Source organism: Canis lupus, chromosome 26 (genome assembly GCF_003254725.2).
Source record: "Canis lupus dingo isolate Sandy chromosome 26, ASM325472v2, whole genome shotgun sequence".
NCBI lineage: Eukaryota > Metazoa > Chordata > Mammalia > Carnivora > Canidae > Canis > Canis lupus.
The window spans coordinates 1,771,167-1,792,031 of NC_064268.1; the positions used below are offsets into that span (position 1 = coordinate 1,771,167).

Genomic DNA, 20,865 nt, shown 5'->3' on the forward strand with positions numbered 1-20,865 from the left:
TCGACCCCGGCCTGTACCCAGCCGCGCGGGCCCCGCCCTCCTCCCAGGCCCCGCCCCCTCCCAGGCCCCGCCCCTCGCGGCCTGGCCCTGTGCGCTCCCTTGCCTCTGGGCCCCGCCCCATCCCGCCCGGCCCCCCCGGCCCCGCCCCTCGGCCGCGGCTTTCACCGCGAAGGCTCCCGCAGGCTGCGTGGGCTGGGCATGCGCAGAGCGTGCCGGCGCGGTTGCCGTGGCAGCGCCGGTCGGGGGGAGGGCGGCGGGAGAGCTCGCCCCGGGCCGGCGACCGGCAGGTTGAGGCGGCTGCGCGGCCCCTGAGAGTCCGCGGCGGCCGGAGGCGGCGCCGGCCAGGCCTGAGCGGCAGGGCGTGGCGCCCGCGCCCGTGGGGATGCGGGACCGGCTGCCCGACCTGAGGGCGGTGAGCGGCGGGCGGGGGCGATAGCGGTTCGGGCCGGCGGGGCGGGCAGGGGAAGGGGCGGGGGCCGCCGGGGCGGGCGGGACTGGGCGGGGGCGACCGGGTGGAGAGGGCAGGGGGCCCCCCCAGAGGGCGGGGAGGGAGGGAGGGCAGGGGGGCCCCCGGGGAGGGCGGGACAGGGCGGGCAGGGGGCGGGTGGGGAGGGAGGGCAGGGGGGTGGGGGGGAGGGGGGCGGGACAGGGCGGGGGGCGCGAGGGGGAGGGCAGGGGGGCCCCGGGGAGGGCGGGCGGGGGGTGGAGAGGGAGGGCAGGGGGGCCCCCGGGGAGGGCGGGACAGGGCGGGGGGGGGCGAGGGGGAGGGCAGGGGGAGGGCAGGGGGGCCCCCAGGGAGGGCGGGCGGGGGGCGGAGAGGGAGGGCAGGGGGGCCCCGGGGAGGGCGGGACAGGGCGGGGGGGGGGGAGGGGAGGGCAGGGGGGCCCCCCCGGGGAGGGCGGGGCAGGGCGGGGGGGGGCGAGGGGGAGGGCAGGGGGCCCCCCAGGGAGGGCGGGGGGGCGGGGAGGGAGGGCAGGGGGCCCCCCCGGGGCTGGTGGGGAGGGAGGGCAGGGGGGTCCCCAGGGAGGGCAGGGGGGAGGGCAGGGGTGCTGAGGGCAGGGGGGCCCCGGGGAGGGCGGGGGGCGGAGAGGGAGGGCAGGGCCCCCCCCCCCAGGGGGCGGGGAGGGAGGGCAGGGAGGGTGGGACTGGACAAGGGGGAGGTGACTGGGTCTGCTGGGTCCGGGGGCTCCCGGGCTGGGCGGGGCTGGGTGGGGGTGGCGGCGCTCGGGACTGGCCGCCCCCTCGTGGGTCACTGTCTCCACGGTGTTCTGGACGCCCCCCCAGCCAAGAGACAGAAACACTTATTCTGTCGCTGACAGATGGGGAAACTGAGTCAGCCCGGGGCTGGGGGGCACGGGGCAGTGGCTGGGCTCCGAAGCCCCTTCTGAGCCGCGCCGGCCCAGCTGCTTCCCTAGGCTGAGGTCGCTCCATGGCATCGCCTCTTGGACCCTCTGCAGCAGTTAGGACCACCAGAAGTTACTGTGCTGTGGGTGGGTGGGAGCTCCCGAGAGCAGGGGCTGGTGCGGGTGCTCCTGTCCAGTCCCTGGGGCCTAACACGGGACAATGCACGTGGGAGCAAGGAAGGCACTCGGTGGTGCCACCTGCCTGTGGGCACAGGCGGGCCCTGCGCGGTGCCAGTGCCTCCCGGGAGAAGCTGGCCTTCTGAGCGCGAGGACTGCTCGCCTGCCCTTTCCTAGCGGCCAGTGCACCAGGCTTGGCCAGTCCGCCCGTGTGTAGACCCTGCCAGTGACCTCTGCGAGTTACCCTTTACTACGTGAGAGTAATGGGCAAGTTCTGATGTACTGGCCTGTGCTCATTAGGGCAACTCCGGAATCAGACAGGCAGTGGGACCACCGTGGGTGTCGGTAGAATGTGGGAGAGATGAAACATTTTATGCCAACGGTTAATGATGACTTTTTTCTTACAAATGCAAGTAGCGGTTAGTGCCGAGTCCGTACGTAGTGTGTCGCAGCTAGTGTGTCGCGGCGCAGAGGGAAAGCCTGTGCCCTGTGCAGGCAGGCTGCCTCAGAGCAGGTTGTCTGCTGCTGCCCAAGGCACCCATGGCATGTGGTGAACTACCTTCTATCCTTTGCTTCTGGAAGGTAGCTGGTTATAGGCCATGCTTTGGAAAGTAGAGGGAATAGTTGTGGTTCAAGAAGGCAATGGTTGACTCTCCCTTGGGATCATAGAAATTATGCTTTACACACATTGTAAGAACCTTTCTTCGAAGTGATTTTCTTCTCTTTTTGTGAATGGTCAGATACTCTGATCTCTGCAGTTTGCAGATGAACAGCATCATGTTAAACTTAACAAATAACCACTACCTCACCCTATAGAATGTCTTTGCCATGCGCTCAAATGTCTGTTGAGTGAACAAATGCTGAATGTATCTGCACATGAGAACTGTAACTGTTTTGGCACACAAGAGAACTCCAAACATATGTAATATTGGAGAATAGTAAGAAAAATCTGTCAGCTTTTCTTGGCTTGATTAGCAAAAATGAATTGGGCGATTATTTACCACTGTTGAAGCTTATGTGACCTCCAGCTCTCCCTGCTGCAGCGTGAAGAGCATGTGACCTATTTTGATCTAGAATTTCAGAGCTAGAAGTGGCCTTCTCTAGTCTAGTACCATCCTGCTCTAGATAAAGACACTGAGCAATTGTAGAGCAGATTGCTGGAAGTTTCTACGCGTGTAGTTGTCTAATCTTGGGCAAATTATTTTTAAAGCTTTCAGAACCTTAATTTTCCTGTACATAAGGTGGGGGATAATGATATCTCTCTTGCTTAGTCATAGAAGGAGTTGTGAAATGTGAAATTATCTCCTGTGTGTGATACTCTGGGAGAAGGTGGGAGAAAGTGCTGTGTAATTATAAGTGCTATTAATATTTATTTGTTTTTTTAAATGTTTGCTGGAAGTTCTAAAAAGCAATATTCTATCTAGAGTAAAATATTAATTTAAAATGCAATTTGACATTTTTAAAGTTTAATAACGTAATATTTAAAAACATCTGAAAATTATCAGAAATAAAAGTTAAACTTTTACTTAAAGAAATGTATCAAAAAAAAAAAAAAAAAAAAGAAATGTATCCTTTCCAAGTAACCCTGGGAGTAGGTTGTGTTTTTTGTTTTTTGTTTTTTTTTTCACTTTTATTTGACAATCAGCGATTAGTTCTCATCCACACAACAGTCTGTAGATTTTTGAAAGTGGTGACAGGTACGTAGGTAGCCCAGCGTGTAGAGCTTGTTTGGTGAATCATCATCCTTGTTACATTTTCTGGACAACTGCACACGGATACGGTATGGAACATTCCTTATTCCTTTGGCCCGGACAGCTTTGTTGAGCCTGGTGTCATTGTGCACAGCTGGAGTTCCCATCTCCTTCATGGCAAATTTCCAGCTCTCTTTGAGTGCCCAAGGGGCACGCTTCTTGAAACCCACTCCATGGACATGTTTGTGAATGTTGATGGTGTATTCTCTGGTCACTACCTTGTTGATGGCAGAACAGCCCTTCTTCTCACCACCCTTCTTTGCGGGAACCATTCTGCCGGGCCCTAGTTGGCGCCCTTGGAGTAGTTGAATGTCTGTTCATAACCATGTTCCTAAACAGCTCATGTTTTTTTCCTAGGTGAATTTTAAATTTTAATTTGGTAATTAACATACCCCATCAACAATGTCTAACCTGGCCAAATAGTTGTTTTTGGAAACCTCCAAAAAGTTTCCTTTATTAGCTATGAGTGCTTCCTCCTGAGAAGATTACCACTGATAACCATTTGGAAAAGACTTAAATGTTAGTGTGTCCAATACAATTTATCAAATACAGACTTAGCTGTTTCTAAGCAATTATTTTCTCTTTTTGAGCAGCCAATTTATTTGGGTATAGAAAATTTAAGTGACTTGCCCAAGATCTTCTAGGCTTTAAATCTAGAAAGATGTTGTTTCTGATTTACAGAAAGTAAAAGAACCTTCTGTTTAAGAGATATGTGAGTGCTAGGTGTCTACAAGGTGATGTGCCAGATGCAGAGAAACTGCATCCACAAAACTGATATGGGTGCATGTGTAGAGGTATATAGCCAGGGGAGGAGTTGGAGAGGCAGGGTGGCATATGTCTCAGGATGTAAGTATATATAAGTGGAATATCTGTTCTATGAGACAGGGATTCCAAATGTGTTATGATTGCCTTTTTAAAAAAAAGTTTGTATATGTAAATAGATGTATTTATTATAGTAAAGAGGAGAGAAGCTATGATCTCAACTGTGGGTATTGTTTACAGGATAATGAACATAAACACACGGTCCTTACATGTCTTTATTACTAGATCTAAGAGAAATGAGGGAAATGAGAAAAATCAGTATTTTTAATCCCTGGATTCAAGGTGACGAATTGCAAATACAGTTTTTTAAGGGGCAAGAAAAACTGCCCAGATATCTTAAAAGTTATTTTTTGACAGCTTAACCTGCACATGTGGTGAAGAATGTTAGAAAGATTCAGAATCCTGTTTGTAAAATGAAGCATTTTTTTCTAATCGCTTCACTGAAACTTAAAATACTAAGAATTATATAGTAGATTTATAATTTCCTATATGCGTATGTTTATAATTTAGAATTTTATGGTTTATTTGGTCCTGCCAACTTTTTATATTTCATTTGTTGTCATAGAAACAGTTCTCCCATTTGCAATCTATGGGTCCTCTATTCTTAACTATAATAAATATATTTGTTGGTATACATAATATCTCTTTTTTTAAATGACTTTTTTTGAGACAACAAAACTTTGACATTTCTACAGATTAATACTTCTTGTTTTTAACTTCAGGTCTGTTGTGAATTTAAGGAATAGCAAACCTAGGAGAACCAGTTCACAACAAGCCTGATCATAAAAAGGTTTCCTCTTTGGTGCACACTTCCCACGGCTGCCTTGGTCCCTTCATCGGGTGCTGTCTGCTGTTCCCCATGCATTCCCCCTTCTCAGCCTGCCTCACACCTTCATGGTCTCAGTGCATGCAGGCATCACCACTGTAAGGTCTTTCTGTCCTCTCTCCTCTTATGTCCCATGTCATAAGAGGTCTTATGGCCAATGTCTCCAGAGATGGCTATCCTCTTGTCGCTGAGCGCCCATGCAGTCCTGTTTTCTTCTAGACTCTTTACCCTTTCCAGGGTGGACCTGGGTGGCCAGTTCTACTCTGAAGCCTCAGTATTCTCTGCACAGAGCACCTGCCAGGTGTTGAATTGGTGTGTGTCTGTTTGAAGAGTCCATGGTGAGAAAAATGTAGATGACAGTGGAGTCTGTTGTCCTCAACGTTCTTTGGGTTGCAAAGTGCAGAAGCCCATTAGCTACAACAGAGAAGGGAGGGAGATTGATTACAAGTTAAAAGGGTGCCTCAGAATTGGAGGGCAGAGTGTGCTGCCAGACCCCCTGAGGAGTAGAACCCGGGACCAGTGAGCACCTAAAACCTCCGCCCAGGTCACACCTGCTTTGTCTCAGCCATGCGTGCATCTCTGCTTCTTGTGTCTTCTGTCCTTCCACCCTCACTGCCCTCACCTTGGTTTCATCCCCCTTCTTTTCATTTGCTCAACTGCTCCCTCTGAGTGGGTCCCGGCACTGTCACAGGCCTGATGCACGAGCTGTGAGAAGATAGGTATTGTCCTTGCTCTTGTGGAATTTGTGGGGAGTGGGGCAGGAATCAGCCAAGGAAAGCAGGATGTGGGGCTGTGGGTGGGCTGCTTGGGATGGGGCAATGGGGGAGAGTCTCTGAGCTGAGGCCTGAATGAGGAGGGGGACGAGCCCCGAGGCTGCAAGCTGGGGATAAACTGGCATTGCAGGAGGAGAGAGGACTAGTTTGTCCGTGAGTGAAGGTGAGAGAGAAGGAGAAATCTTTAAACAAGTCATGGGGAAAGACAGGGTCAAATTGCAGAAGCATCTGTGCAGTACAGTTCTGTTTATGTAAAGACTCAGGACCTGTAGAAGGTATTTGTATGATGTTTAATAGTGGAGACAAACTAGAGTAAAAACATAAAAACATGAAACGATGTGACATCCTACCATAGGGCATAAACCATAGTGATATAAAAACATGAAGAAGGCATGTTACATACAAAGGCTAGTAGACAGCTTTCACCTATATTCACTTACAGGCACGCTTTTCTCTTCTTCAGGTGATATAACTTCTATAAGTTATAAGCAGCAGAGGTATAGGTGCTGAATATATTTTGAGAAGATTTAGTTGATATGCCCAAAATTACTATCTGTGCAAGGCCCTCCTATAGGTGCACGTGGAGAAAGAAGTCAGTGTGTTTTCAAGCTTGGATTCTACTAATTTGTGATAATTCAGCTTCTGTTGAAATCTAAACAGTGAGCATTCCAGTGATGACTTATTCATGTCTGTTAAATAGTCTCTAAACACGGAAGCTATTCACTGTCTGCTCCTGACAATAGTCACACTGGGAGAATTTTATTTTTTATATAATGCTACTTTTAAGGAGACCTCTTTTAAAATCTAACAAATGGAATGTTGATATTTGAATGTTTATCTTGCACTTTGACACTCTGGAAATCAAGTGTGTCATCTTGGAATATTCCCACTGCCTTTAGGAAATGCTTTGGCATGAATCGTCTTGTTATTCACAGTGAAGCCCATGCCCCACTATCCCCACCAGAGGGACTGGACGAGGGCGCTCTGTTCACGGGGCTGTAAGGTGCCTTCAGTGAGGCAGCAGTGCCCTGGCTGCTCTGTCTCTGTTTCCCGTTTTGAGGAATGGAGAAGCTAAGAGCGATATGAAGCCTGTCTCCGGTTACAGAATAGCGTTGAGAATTCCCATTAGAAATAAGTAGAAGTAAAGGTTGTAAGATAAGGATAGATAAAGTGGAGGAAATGCATTCCTAGTCCTCTCTTTCGTGGCTGTGGGCAGAGAGGGCGGTCTGTCACCCACAGGGCTGGCTGGGGATCAAGGCAGGGCACGGGTCCGACGGAGGCTGTGTCCAAGGGCGGAGGCCACATGGGCTTCCTGGGTCAGGTTTACTGGTGGCCCCATGCATAGAGTGCAGTCAGCGCACTGTGTGACAGTGTGGCGGTAACATGCACTCCCCTGGGGGAATGGGGTCTGGACCGTCTCCCCAAGCACCAAGGTGGGCAGCCGTGTCTCCTGGACTGGCAGCTGGAGTCTTCTGCTGAGTGGGAACCCCCAGCGGGCATCTTCTGTGTGGGATTTGCCTGGGGTGACCTAGTGCCCTGGGGGTGGGCGTGGGGACAGCAAGTGGAGTGAGACTGGCTGCGGGGAGATGGTGGTTGAACCATGGAATGGGTACATCCAGGGCTCATTGTAGTATTCCTTCGACTTTGTGTGGGTTTGCAATCTTCAATACGAAAAAGCAAAACAAAAGCCAGTGTGTGTGAGTCTAGAATTCCATTCAGAGCAGTGAGACCTGGGCAGCTCTGTGAGGGTCTGGTGGGCAGATGCCTTTCTCATTTCCCTGTGCTCCGGGCTGCGGGTAGAACCACCGGCACCAACTCCTACCCGAGTTCACTCCCCTTCACAGTAAGCCGGCTCCTCACGTGATGCTGGTTCACGCTGTTCCTGGCCTGGAGCTGGACATGACAGCCGTTTCCTTGAGACCCCAGAGCAGAGGCAGGAAGATGAACAGCCACTGGGAAGTAGAGTCATATAGGGCCGAGTTAAGAAGAGTGAGCATGGAATGTGCTTTCTCAAAGGCCAGGGGTGAGGCTGCCACCAGGACTGGGAGGAGGGCCTGGCAGCTGGGCTCTGTCTGGCGTGGAGGGCCTGTGGGGAGGCTCCTCTGAGGCATGGGTGGTGAATGTTTCAGAGCCAGGGCATTTGGAGTCCAATTGACAAGGGCAATCCGTCTATCCTCAGCACCTCCACCTCTTCCTTCCGGGCAGCATGGGGACAGTAAACGGGACCATTGCTGGGTGCTTGAGCTGGAGATGAAAAGCAGCCCCTGCGGCGAGAGTCAGGGGGTGGAACTGTTGGTAGAGGGTTTTGTGGATGCCCATGCCTGCCCAGGCATCTGAGCTCTGAGGATGTGAGCACTTTTCCTTCCCCGTGTGTTTTGTGTTCTGGAGCATGACTGGGGATGCTGACACCGGCCGTGGGAGGCAGCTGGAGCCCTGTGCCCGGTGCACAGGCTCTCCATGGCCATTAGCAGTGCCCTATTTCCTCAAGATGTGTGAGCCTGGGGGAGAGGGAAGAGTTGGTGGCTCACCGTGACGTTGGTTTCTGTGGAATGCTTTCTGATTGCCAGTTTGTCTTTAAGTTCAGCATTGCTCACAGCTGATACTAGAATGATGTGAAAGCCTTTGCCAGTTTATGTGCCCCTGTCACACTGAGGCCCCTTTGGTCACATGGGTAGATGGTTGTACTTAGGACCTGTCTCTGTAGGAACTGGGGTCAGTGGAGCCTGTGTTTCACAGACCAGAAGACAGAGACTTGGAGGTTCAGCTGCTGCCAGTAAGCAGGCTGGGAAAACTGTCTTGATTGGTGAGTTTGGTTTATTAGAGGGAGGCCAGTGCTCGGCAGCCCTGACTTGCTGGGTTATTATCCTCAGGCTGTTGGAACAAAGTACCACAAATGGGCTGAGACATGGCAGGAATGGTTCTGGCTCTGGAGGCCAGAAGCCTGCAATGGAGGCATAGCAGGGCCGTGCTCCCTCGATGCCTATGGGGGGGCTCCTTCCTTGCCCTTGCAGCTTCTGGTGGGGCTGGTGGTCCTTGGGTGCGTCTCGTCACATGCCCATCTTTCCCTGTGTGGCTGGACGAAGGGCCCATCTTGCTTGGCATGACCTCATGTATCTATGCCACCTGCACAGCTGTGTTCCACTGTGGTTCATGTGCTGAGGTTCTGGGGTTAACTTGTCCTGTTAAAATAGCACAAACAAGACATTCTCCGTAGCAGTCATTGCAGGCATCTTTCTCAACAACTGGTGTCATGTGAGAGCAGGGTGGTGGCTCAGTCTAACTCAAGATGCTACTGGGAAAGCCACAAAGAATGGATGCTCTGGGGAGCCCCCATTCTGGGGAGCCAGGGCAAAGGGAATAAATAGGGTTAAGGGAGTGTGTGACCACGCCTGTCTGAGAGGTGCCAGCAGGTCCCTCCCCAGTCCAGCGAGTGTGCAGGCTAATGCTGTGTGGTGCTTCTCCTTCCCTTTGCACATTGTCCTGCTCATCCACACACTGTCACCCTGTGATTACAGCTTCCTCACAGTCTCTTCCTACAAGCTGCTCCTCTAAGTCAGCCCTTCCTCTCTTAGAGAAACCTCTCTTTTCCCTTGGCCTCAGCAGACATGGCTTATCTTCACCCAGAAGTGGCCCCAGGCTGAGAGAGGTGACATCCGGAGACCTCCCGAAGTGATGAAAGATTGTTGACTTTCAGGCCAAATCTCCTTGTTTCAGTGAGGGTCCTGGATTGATGCAGAGGGAAGGCTTCCTGTGCTTTCTTGAACATTTGCTAAATTTGCAGATTTTTCTTAGCCAAATTTTAGTAGAATTTTGTCTCCGAGTTACTCCTAGGCTGTAGATCAGTAAAGCCACACTCCAGACTTGGTTGAATAGGTAAAGACTTCAGTTTTCCTAAGGGTTCTGAGAATTTCTGAAACCCATGGCTGCCTTGGCTTTCCCAGAGTTGGCAGAGAGCGGAGTCAGTCATCTGATGTGTGCTCAGGGAGGTGGTTCAAAGCCATTCCCTCCATTGTCTTTCTGGCAGGTTTTCTTTCCTTTTTTTCTTAGTCCTGCCAGCTCCACTAGGGGATGCTGCATACACAGAGTGACCTCGGGGAGCTGTGCCCTGGGCTGGCGGTGCTCTGCAAGGATGCTGTGTACAGCCATTGCCATCTCCCCAGTGCAGGCTTCCACGGGTAGATAGTTTACCTCCCTGGAAAGTGGTTCTTTACGCAGGGTCCCTGGACCAGCAGCAGCACTGGAACATGTTAGAGTGCAGCAACATTCTAGAGTGTTCTAGAATGCCCCACCCTGACCTGCTGAGTGAGAGACCCAGCCTTCCTATGATTCTCCTGCAACTCAAGTTAGAGAGCTGCCCTGGAATATTCTTTGGTGGAAGAATACAGAATCTGACTGCTGTGTAGCATCACTATGGCTCTTCCAGTGTTTGGAACAGTTCTTTTCCTTCTGCATTTTATTTACTAAGGTCTTTGTTAAGTGTTTCCTTATTAAAGTGCTTATGGATTATTTGCAGGAGCCCCTGGGGGTTACTCACCTAGGGAAAAATGAGGAATGCCAGTTAACATGTGTAAGTTTCTTGAAAATTATGTGCTTTAGAAAAGTTAGCGGTGTCAGTGTTTTTAATCTTTGTAACAAATATGCGGTACCAGGGGCTCACTTCATGTTGACTTTCATGGGGCGCAAATGAACAGCTCCCTGTTACAGAGTGCTGGGGAGTTCCTCAGTTGTTTCCCAGGACGTGGCCACGCTGCCCCTAGGGCTGTCCATTGCCTCCACCCTGTCCCCGCCTCCCCCCGCCCCCCCCCCGCCCACATCCTGGTCCACAGTGGGCAGACCCAAGTCCTTGTAGACAGCACCATCTTGTTATAGTTCTGCGCTCTGTTGGGTTGCTTTTCTCTTTCAGTTCGATGTTTGTGCATACATGAACATTTTTGCAATCTGAATTTTCCTTTTTGTATTTTCTATTTTAGTGTACAAAGAGTGATGATGGGGACACAAGTGTTATTGTTGAGAAGGACCATTTCATGGATGATTTCTTCCATCAGGTAAGAGCCATTCTGTGAAGCCCTGCCAGAATTTCTTCTTTAAACACAGTTAATGTAACTGTATGGTGGTCACATTTGAAATAATACTAAAAGTAATATTTTAAAAACTTGCTTTTGATTATGTAAATTCTCTAGGATATTTCGTGCCCTGAAAATATTTGGTAGTATTGAGCCATTCTTCCTGGTATAGGCTTGGGAGGGGCTGGTGGGAGTGGTGGTTTGCATACCCCGAGCCCCAGAACCCCTGTCTTCCCCAAGGAGGAGCTTTATGCTCCTGGTTGAGTGGTGCTTGGCAAGGTGCTTCTCAGTAATGTGGAGCTGGTGCCATGAGATGGCTCCTCCAAGGCCAGGCTACCTCTGGGAGATTCTGCCATGCCCTGTGGTAGGTTTGTGCCTCACAAGTTCTCACCCGAGGACTGGTGGTGTTCTCCCCTAGGCTATCTGGTCCTTTAGAAAGTGACAGTGCTGGTGGCAGGGGTGTCCTTCAGCTGACGCCTGCTGAGTCAGGTGTGCACAGAGTACACACGGTGATGCTTCGGTCATTTATTCCAGAATGGCAGTGAGTCCCCAAATGGTGACCATATGTGTCAAAGAGCTCATACTGTATATTTTCTAAAATCCTCGAAGAAATCTTAAATTTCTCTCTTGAAAAGTTTTATACGTAAGCAGGTATATAACTATGGCAGCACTGCTTTGCCATCTGTCAGCTTGCCCTTTCTTTGAGGTATTGGCCCAGGGGCTGCTGCTCTAATAGTTTCAATTGACTCTTGAATCCACGGACAGTCCGAAAGGAATTTTCAATGTGCAGATTTGAAAAAAATGTAATATATCGGATCACTGGATGGCCCAGTCCATTAAGCATCTGCTTTCGGCTCAGGTCGTGATCCCAGGGTCCTAGGATTGAGTCTCCGTTGGGCTTCTTGCTCAGTGGGGAGTCTGCTTCTCCCTCACACCTTGGTTGTGACTCACTCTCATAAATAAATAAATGAACAAACAAATAAATCTTTTTAAGAGGTGTAATATATTAATAAAATATATTAAAAGTTATTAGTTTTTAGTTTACCGAGTAGCTAGCATAAGCATAACCATTGAGTTGCTTTGGGGCAACTCAGACAATCCAGGATAATTTCCCGTCTGCACAGTTCCCTTTGCCCGGTAAGGAAACACTCATGGGATTGGGATGTGGACTTCTGTCACAACGTGGAATGATTTTGTAATTGCTACTTTAAAATGAGTCAAATATTTAAGCTATTTTTCCAGTGTCGTGATTATGGATGCATAGATCCACCTGGATTAATCGCGCTGATGAGTACCTTACATTTTGAAACAAGTGTTAAATCATGTATTTATTTATTATTTTATTTTATTTTGTTTTATTTTATTTATGATAGGCACACAGTAAGAGAGAGAGAGAGGCAGAGACATAGACAGAGGGAGAAGCAGGCTCCATTCACCGGGAGCCCGACGTGGGATTCGATCCCGGGTCTCCAGGATCGCGCCCTGGGCCAAAGACAGGCGCTAAACTGCTGCGCCACCCAGGGATCCCCAGTGTTGACTCATTTAGATGATTAGAAGTAAAAACAATGACTGAAAGGCTTCGCCCCATCACCTGTAAACACCTCCCCACATGGAGTATTAGTGCTAAAACACCCTCTTCCTTCTTGACTGCACAGAGTGCTGGATGCATGGCCGTGTGCTTCCTGTTGACACCATTTGTAATAGCACTTGGGTCTTGACTGTAAAGGTTTTTACAACCTGGTAGGTTTTGTTGGTGTATCTTGATTGATATTGCCTTAGTCATGTGGATATGGATCTTAACATGGTACATTTTTCTTTATCTTTCAATTAACTATCAATGTGAGCATGGAAAAGCTGATATTTCTTCATGTATTTATTCATTTACTTCTTTCTTTATTTTTAGGTAATGGAAAGTGGTAGCAAATTTGAATTTGCCATAATAGTAATGGCTGTTTGTATCTGTCTTAGGTCGAGGAGATCAGGAACAGTACAGCTAAAATAGCTCAGGATGTTGAAGAAGTAAAGAAAAACCACAGCATCATTCTTTCTGCACCAAATCCAGAAGGAAGTAAGTCATTGGCTTTAAAAATGGTGCCCCTCTCTCTCTTGTTTGTGAAATAGGCCTCAACCCTGACTGTGCATGAGGTCACGCAGTGCGCTTGTAAAAATCCTGGAACCAAGCAGGCTGCCTGTCTGTTCTGATGCCCCTGACTGTATGAGCCAGAGAATCAGATGGTTTTGTGCTGTTGTGCTTCCAGTGCCCTGCCAGACTGGGACCACTGCTGTGTCCTATCCAGAGGAATACACAGAAGTGGCTTTGCTGAACTGTGGGGCCTTATCAGTGAGTGGGCCTAGATGGGTACTTTTTATGTCGATAGTTAAATAGGAATGACAGAATTCTGTGTTTAGATGAAAGTTAATTAGAGGAGTGCATGGGTGGCTCAGTCAGTTGGGCGTCCAACTCTTGATTTGGGCTCAGGTCATGGTCTTGGGGTCCTGGGATCAAGCCCTGCCATGGGCTCCACACCTAGTGGGGAGTCTACTTGTCTCTCTCTTTGCCCATACCCCCACTTGCACTCCCCCTCTTTTCCTAAAGTAAATAAATCTTTAAAAAATAAGTGAAAGTTAAAAAATTGACTTGGAAAACAGCATTTGTTAGGGTAGGTTTTCAGGCAATGGTAAGTCTTTGGGAAAGGCTTTTGTATGGAGTATGCTGTCTGGATGTCTGTTAAGGACAGCGTGTAAGAAATTATTTTAAATTAACCAAGAACAGGGGCGTTGGCCATTATAAGGGAGTGTTTCCTTGATCTGGAGAGATAAATTTTGAAAATTTCAAAGGTAAAATGGATCTAGATAAGCCAGAGATTGTGAATTAGAATCCATACCTCATTTTGGGGAAGAATTGGTATCTTTACAATACTGCATCTTTTAATCCATGAGAATGTTCTGTCCCTCTACAATTTACGTCTTCTTTAATCTCTCTGGTAGCGCTTCACGGGGTTTGGTGTAGGGACCTCACACATCCCGCATTGTGGTTTTGCTAGGTGGTTGAGGTCTTGACGTTAATGTGAATGGTATCTGCTGTAAACTTTATTTTCTCTTTGTATAGAATTACGATGGGTTTATATGTAACTCACCATTAACTCACCTAATTACTTATTAATGCTACTAACTCCTGTGTAGATTCTGTTGGGTTATTTCTGCACCCAGTCATGTCATTTGTGAATGACACTTTTCCCTTAGCTCTATGCTTTCTATTTTTAGTGGGCATATGTCAAGACCTCTGGTATGGGGTTAGGTGAAAGTGGTTGTGTGGACACTTACTCTCAACTTTGGAGGACAGTTGAAAGCAACATTTTGTTAGAGGGTTATTTGGTGTAGCCTTACATTGAAAAAATAAAGATATTACATGGGAAAAGAACACGTTTTTAACTTTAAGATTTTTCATGTCTTGTAAAACAATGCTTTGACCTTCATTAAGCTCCTTATTTTACAGTTTAGAAGAACATTTCCCAAAGTGTGTTCTAGAGCATGAATGCTGTCAGCTAGCCTGTGAAACAGGAGGTGTGTCACCAGGTGCATCTGGGAGCCTCATTATGCTTTCTCCCCTCTTGAGAAGTTACAGTGTCCTCAGCAGTAAAGACTCTGAGCAATCCTGCAATAAAGAAGCCTATTTAACTTAGTGTACAGTGTTTTACACACTTATTTGCGCACAGAACTTTTTATGTAACACCTATTAACATCTTAATTCTTGGGAAAATCAAGTTTGAATAAATATTAGTGTATTTTTTTGAATAATTTACCTCCAGAAAACTTTTGCTGCCAAGAAATAGCAGATAGCACTAATATTTGAATACATGTAGAACTCTTAATGCTTCACAGTAGTCCCTTCTGGGCTTTAAATAAAACTATTGCTTTTGCGTGAACCAAAATGTGGGAGGCAGTGTCCAAGTGCCTATTTAATTCCTCTCTGCAGAACTGGTCCCCCAGGATAGGGAGCCCAGGTGATGCAGATGGCAGGAGCCTGATGCCCCTTTCAGCCCTCTGCCAGGTGGGAGGGGCGGCACTCCTGGTGCTGGGCTCCTGGATGTCATACAAGATGGGTAAACCTGGGTGGCCAGCCCCACCAGCCTCGGGGCCGTTTGGTGCCTGAGCACAGGAACCAGCAGGTGGCGCCTGGCCGCACCCTGGTGCCCAATTCCTAGGCTTGTACCTGAGGGATCAAGGGCTGGTACCATTAAACATTCTTTTCAGACTTTTAGTGTGAACATTTTCAAATCAATGGGGAAGTTGCAGTGACGGTACAAGGAAATTCAAATTTCCTTCACCTAGACTCACTGGCTGTCCCCATCTGCCAAACTGCTCTGTGCACGTATGTGTACGTACCCATGTGCATGCCTGTTTGGACACACACTGTACACACTGTGGTGTTGATACGTGTGTTCCATGTGCCCGTTATTTTTGCTGACCTCTTTCAGAGTGCCCACTTGGTATTTATCTCCACGGAAGGATACTCTCTTCTATGCCAACACTGTGTTCATCTAACTGGGAGAAGGTAACACTGATGTGCAGCCTGTTCTCATCTCAAGCCTGCTCCTGGTGGCGCCCTTCATAGCTGGCTGTTTCCTTCCTTCCAAGTCGGGCCATGCACACGTGCATGTAGAGCTGGGGGTGAATACCTTCAGAACTGTGAAGTCTTGTGCTGCGCTGGGCCTTTTTTTTTTTTTAAAGATTTATTTATTTATTCATTCAGAGAGAGGCAGAGACACAGGCAGAGGGAGAAGCAGGCTCCATGTAGGAAGCCCGACGTGGGACTCGATCCCGGATCGCCAGGATCACACCCCGGGCTGCAGGTGGCGCTAAACCGCTGCTGTCATGGGGGGCATCTTTCCTGTCCCCACAGATGGATGTTCTGTGCCCTCATGGCCGCTTTGCCCAAGTGAACAGAGCTCCCTGGTTTACCTTGCTCAGTGGGAGTGGGATAGGTGTCCTGCTATTTCCTGTTAACCTTTCTGGAGCCTTGCGTCTTGTCTCTTATGAATAAAATATTGTGGGGCTTTGTCTTTTTTCCAGTTTCATCATTTTTTGTCTCAAAGTGCTTTTAGGTGGTTTGCTAGAATTATTGATATATTGGGGCGGACATTTGTAAGCTTATGTGCTTTCCGTTTTTCTTGCTTGTTCTCTGTTACTTCTTTCTTTTAATGCTTTCTTCTGGATTGGGTTTGAAGAGTTTCATCCCTTCCACCACTAGCTTGTTGATATGTAATACTGTTGTTTTAATGGTTGTCCTCTGGGCTATACTACACATTCTTGACTTAAGGTCAAATATAAATCTGTATTTTTACTATTTCCAGGTAATGCAAGGATCTTAGGAAACTAACCCCATCATTTTTTAGTGCTCATATTGCTGTATGTATATAATAGATGAAAGTGACATAAATATTTGTACTATGGCTGCTTTGCACCATTAACATCTGTTTGGATCTACCCATACCAGTGCTGCTTATTTTTCTGTGAGTCTCACAACTTCCTTCTGAGATCATTTCTTTTTAAAAAACACCCTTTGTTTACTGCTTTTAGTAGGGAATATACAGTTCTCTGAAAATTCCTGTCTGTAATCTTGTTTTTATTTTTTTTTATTTTTATTTTATTTTTTTTTTTGTAATCTTGTTTTTAAAAGATGTTTTTGTGGAGTGTAGGAATCTGTTGGGAAGTTATTTTCTTTGACCCTCTTGAAGATTTTGAACTAATCTTTCCAGTTCCTTTTTTTTTTTTTTTTTTTTTAAGTCAGGTGTTGAATCATAGCTTTTAAGATACTTGATGTTTGGTCTTTGGTTTAACAATTTTGCATTGCTGTTTCTGGATGCAATTTTCTTTGTTTGTGCTGCTTTTCTTAAGGTGTCCTGGATCCCTGGGGCTGCACACCTGGCCACCTGGGCCACTTTCTCTTTGAGAGCTGTCCCTGCCCTGTTCCCGTTCTCTGTCTTCGGGAGACCTGGGATCTGTGTGTTCCAGCCTTTCCACAATGCCCAAGGGTCCCCAGCCATCCATTTTGTTTCCCACTACTGTCTTGTCCTTCTGTTGGGAAATCTGTTTTCTGCTTCATCCACAGTCCTCTTTTCACCTGATACTTCTGGGTGAGATATTTTTCAGTCTTAGAATCTTACTTGGTTCTTTTCTGTACGGTCTGATTTTTTTAAAAAAAGATTTTATGTATTTATTCATGAGAAACACAGAGAGAGGCAGAGACATAGGCAGAGGGAGACGCAGGCTCCATGCAGGGAGCCTGATGTGGGACTCGATCCCAGGACCTAGGGATCATGCCCTGAGCTGAAGGCAGACACTCAACCACTGAGCCACCCAGGCATTCCTACTTTCTGATTTTTTGACAGAATTCCTGATGTTCTCTTTCACCCCTTTGAACATGATTTTGCTGTCTGTGTCTGATAGTCCATTAACAGTGCCCCTGGGTGGGTGGGGGTCTATATACCTCATCTGTGGTTCTTTGCCTGCCTGGCTGTTTTTGATTGGGCCCTGGGCTTTGTGCATAAAAGCTTGTGACAATAACTTGAGCCCGTGGATAGGATTTTCTTTGTTAATAGATGATTTTTAAACATTTCTACAGCAGTAGTTCTGGGTCCCTGTGCAAGGGTTAGATGAGCTGCATCTTCCCCCTCTAGGGCAGGGCTGTCTGCATCTATGTGGCTCTCCTCTCCATTGCCTGCAGCCAGGCCACTCCTGTGGCTAGCTTCCCTCTTAGGGTATCTTTCTTCTGTATCTTCGTACCTGCCTTTTTAGCTTTGTATGCCTTTAAGCTGATTAAAAACGTATTTTGTCCAGCTTTCCTGATCTCAGTAGGAATGTTGATCACACCACATCCTTTTCTCAGTGGTTTGAAATGCTTCCTTTGCCAAAGATAACCTCATGGCCGCTTCTGTAGTTTGAAGGGTCAGATATGATCATACCTCTTTCGTTTCCCTCACTGACACCTGAGCCCCTGCCTGCCCACGTGAGCAAGAAGTCCAGGATCTCTGAGTGCTTGAACAGCCCAAGGGCTTTCTTGTCCAGAGCAGGAAGGGGGGCGGGGATGTGTTTCTGGGGAACACCAGTGGGGACGGAGCTCTGATCCACCCCAGGTTCAGTTCTCAGTTTGGAGGTTTCTGCACCTTCCATTCCCCAAGTTTGGTGTGCCTTGTCCTCAGCTGGATCACATGCCTGCACATGCTCTCTGGCTTTGTGTGCATTCTCCTATAGATTCTTGTACTGGCTCTCCCAGTGCAGACACAGTGCCTGGGTCTAGGGGCTTAGCCCCAGGTCTCCTGGTGTGGGGACCAGCATACCTGCGAGGGGCCTGCTCTGATTAAGTAGAGATGAGCACAAAAGAGATCAAACACATGAGAGAATTTTTTCCCAGAATATGATTACATTTCTGCTTCCCCTCTTTGGTCTAGATGTGTTAGTGATGGACTCAGTGAACTCTTTCATCAATTAATTGCTATATACCACCTCTTCTCAAGTACAGGCGCACATATAGTCAGTCCCCTGGGGGCTTATTAGGTGGGATTGCTGGCCGCAGAGGTCTATGCGAAGAAGGTCTGGGTGGGCCCAGGAATGTGTGTGTCTGCCAGGCCCCACATGGTTTGGGGGCCTCACTTTGACAACTAAACACTTGAATATTTACCGAGAATGTTGTTCCATTTAAGTTCATTGGATACTATAGCTCAGATGCCTTTTTTTTTTTTTTTTTAAGAAATAAAAGAAGAGCTTGAAGATCTGAATGGAGAAATCAAGAAAACTGCTAACAAAATCCGAGCCAAGTTGAAGTGTGAGTTTATGGCTTTGGCTGCATGTCATCAGTGATGGTGGCATGTGGGTTGTCTGTATTTCCTTTGTAATGTCTTGTTCTTGGACATTTTTTCAAGTCAGAACTCTGAGCACTTTAAATGATCTGTATGAACTTGGAGTAGTGGCCTTTATGAGATGCATCGTTCTAGAATTCTTCAACCTGTGGCTCTAAGGGCTGTGCCAAGGCTCCTGGTTGCTGATCCCACAATTTAGGATAGAAGTGTTAATTACTTTGTATTCAACAAGGTTAATCATTTGCTTATAAATTGTTGCTGTCTTATAGAGACCTATTTTTAGCTTTTTGGCTAAATCGTAGATATTTGAGAAGGTGAGTAGCCTTTCATACGTATCTCCTATTCTTCTTAAATGGTTCCTTAAATTTGCAGGAGTTTAGCTTCCAGTGCTGGAGGTTCAGCACTGAGAGGTGGCTTCTGAGAGGTTCGGGGTGTAAGCAGGGATGCCAGGAAGACACGTCGTATCTGATTTGACAAAAGATCACTGAATCCAGACAATCTCTGTGGATCAGAAAGAACTTTTGTTAGGGCACATTTCAGACAGGTGGGGGCAGGGAGATGACCACCTGTAGCTGTGGTTGCACCCTTCTCCCTGCATTCTGGGGTGCTTGCCTGCCCACGCACTTCAAAGCCATCCATATGGCAGCTTCATCAGTGTATTCCAAAACAGAAGGATTTTCACCCAGAAATACAACCACAGTGCCATGACTGTATCTAGGTTAAATCATTGTGGTTATTATGAAATATCCCATCAGAATTTACACTTCTCTGTTGTCCTTTGAATTTCTTTTTACAGTATGCTTGAATTGGGTTCCATATAAAGACTATACCCTATGATTGGTGGTATGTCACTTAGAGTTTTTAAAACTCAGACTCTCCTTCCATCTTTTCCCCCACTTTTTTCTTTTGGTTGGAGAAGCCAGGACATTGTTCATTAGAATTTACCATGCTTCAGGGTTTGAAAGTTGGTTTCCCCCATAGTCCTCTGTACTGCCTGTAGATCGATAGTTAAGTTCTCTAATCTCCATCAGTCAGGTGGTTTCTTTGTTCACTTTTATTTTAAATGTTAAGATAGGACATGTTTTATCTTGTGATAATAGCAATAATTAATGCTTATTATTGAGGTCTATGAGGAATGGAAAAGATAAAAGCAGTTGGAGGTTTGGCTTGAGAAACTTCCATTTTTTTAGTTTAAAAGGTGAGTCTTGTCATGTTTTTTTCAGCTATTGAGCAAAGTTTTGACCAGGATGAGAGTGGGAACCGGACTTCGGTGGATCTTCGCATACGGAGAACCCAGGTTTGCTTGTCAGCTTCGTCCAGACCGAAGTGATGTGAAGAATAAGTCTTTCTCTATTTCCTTTTTTTTTTAAAAGATTTTATTTATTTATTCATGAGAGACAGAGAGAGAGAGAGAGAGAGGCAGAGACACAGGCAGAGGGAGAAGCAGGCTCCATGCAGGGAGCCCTATGTGGGACTCAATCCCAGGACTCCAGGATCACGTCCTGGGCTGAAGGTGGCGCTAAACCGTTCAGCCACCCCGGCTGCCCTCTATTTCCTTTCAAATTCATCTTTATGTCACATTGATCCTTATGACATCTCTGCAGAAAAGGAGGTGATCTCTACAGATGACTTCCTTATTATGAAGAAAAAAACGTATTCATCCATCCACAGAGTTCTGCTCTGGAGAGCAGTGTTATCTGAATTATTAGAATCCCTAGAGGGTGTGGGGTGAGGTGAGGTGTGGTGTGCAGACAAGGGGGTCCAGGCTGCTTGCTTCTGTTTGACAAGGGGGGGGGCACTGTGCAGGCTCTGGGGTGCCAGCTGAGGTGCCAGGCTCCATCTGGTCAGCGGGGAGTGGTGGCAAGCTCTGAGTCATGATGTCCACCCATTAAGTAACAGGTGCTGGGAGAGTCCAGCACGGTGGTGCTTGTGCAGCTCTCAGTGTGGTTGCTGCTCCTGTAACAGTTGTAGTTTACCTGATACAATGTTTTGTATGTCACTTTCAGCAGAAGAAATGACTATTGTGTATTAATTTAATTTTTCCCATGTTTAATAGCATTCTGTACTATCTCGGAAGTTTGTAGAAGTGATGACGGAATATAACGAGGCACAGACGCTGTTCCGGGACCGAAGCAAAGGACGGATTCAGCGTCAGCTAGAAATTAGTGAGTAAAGGAAAATGCTACTTTTGTTAAAAGCATATTTTTTTCTGAAGTTCTGACATCAAAGTACTGTAAACATTCCATCTTTT

The 20,865-nt window shown here is 47.6% G+C and overlaps 1 protein-coding gene across 5 annotated transcripts in view; it reads left to right on the plus strand.

Moving 5' to 3' along the window:
• The first annotated feature begins 292 nt into the window (after positions 1–292).
• The window catches only part of STX2 (syntaxin 2), a 45,584-nt gene continuing 25,011 nt past the window's right edge, over positions 293–20,865 (plus strand). The window contains exons 1-6 of one of the 5 annotated variants that reach the window (XM_025473557.3): positions 293–412; positions 10,663–10,737; positions 12,724–12,823; positions 18,506–18,580; positions 19,838–19,911; positions 20,671–20,779. In XM_025473557.3, the coding sequence (XP_025329342.1) occupies positions 383–412; positions 10,663–10,737; positions 12,724–12,823; positions 18,506–18,580; positions 19,838–19,911; positions 20,671–20,779 (463 nt within the window). In that variant the 5' untranslated portion in view covers positions 293–382. Of the gene's footprint in view, positions 413–10,023; positions 10,260–10,662; positions 10,738–12,723; positions 12,824–18,505; positions 18,581–19,837; positions 19,912–20,670; positions 20,780–20,865 lie in introns of those variants that run through there. The other 4 variants (XM_049101773.1, XM_035706210.2, XM_025473556.3 and 1 more) reach the window with 4 other exon arrangements.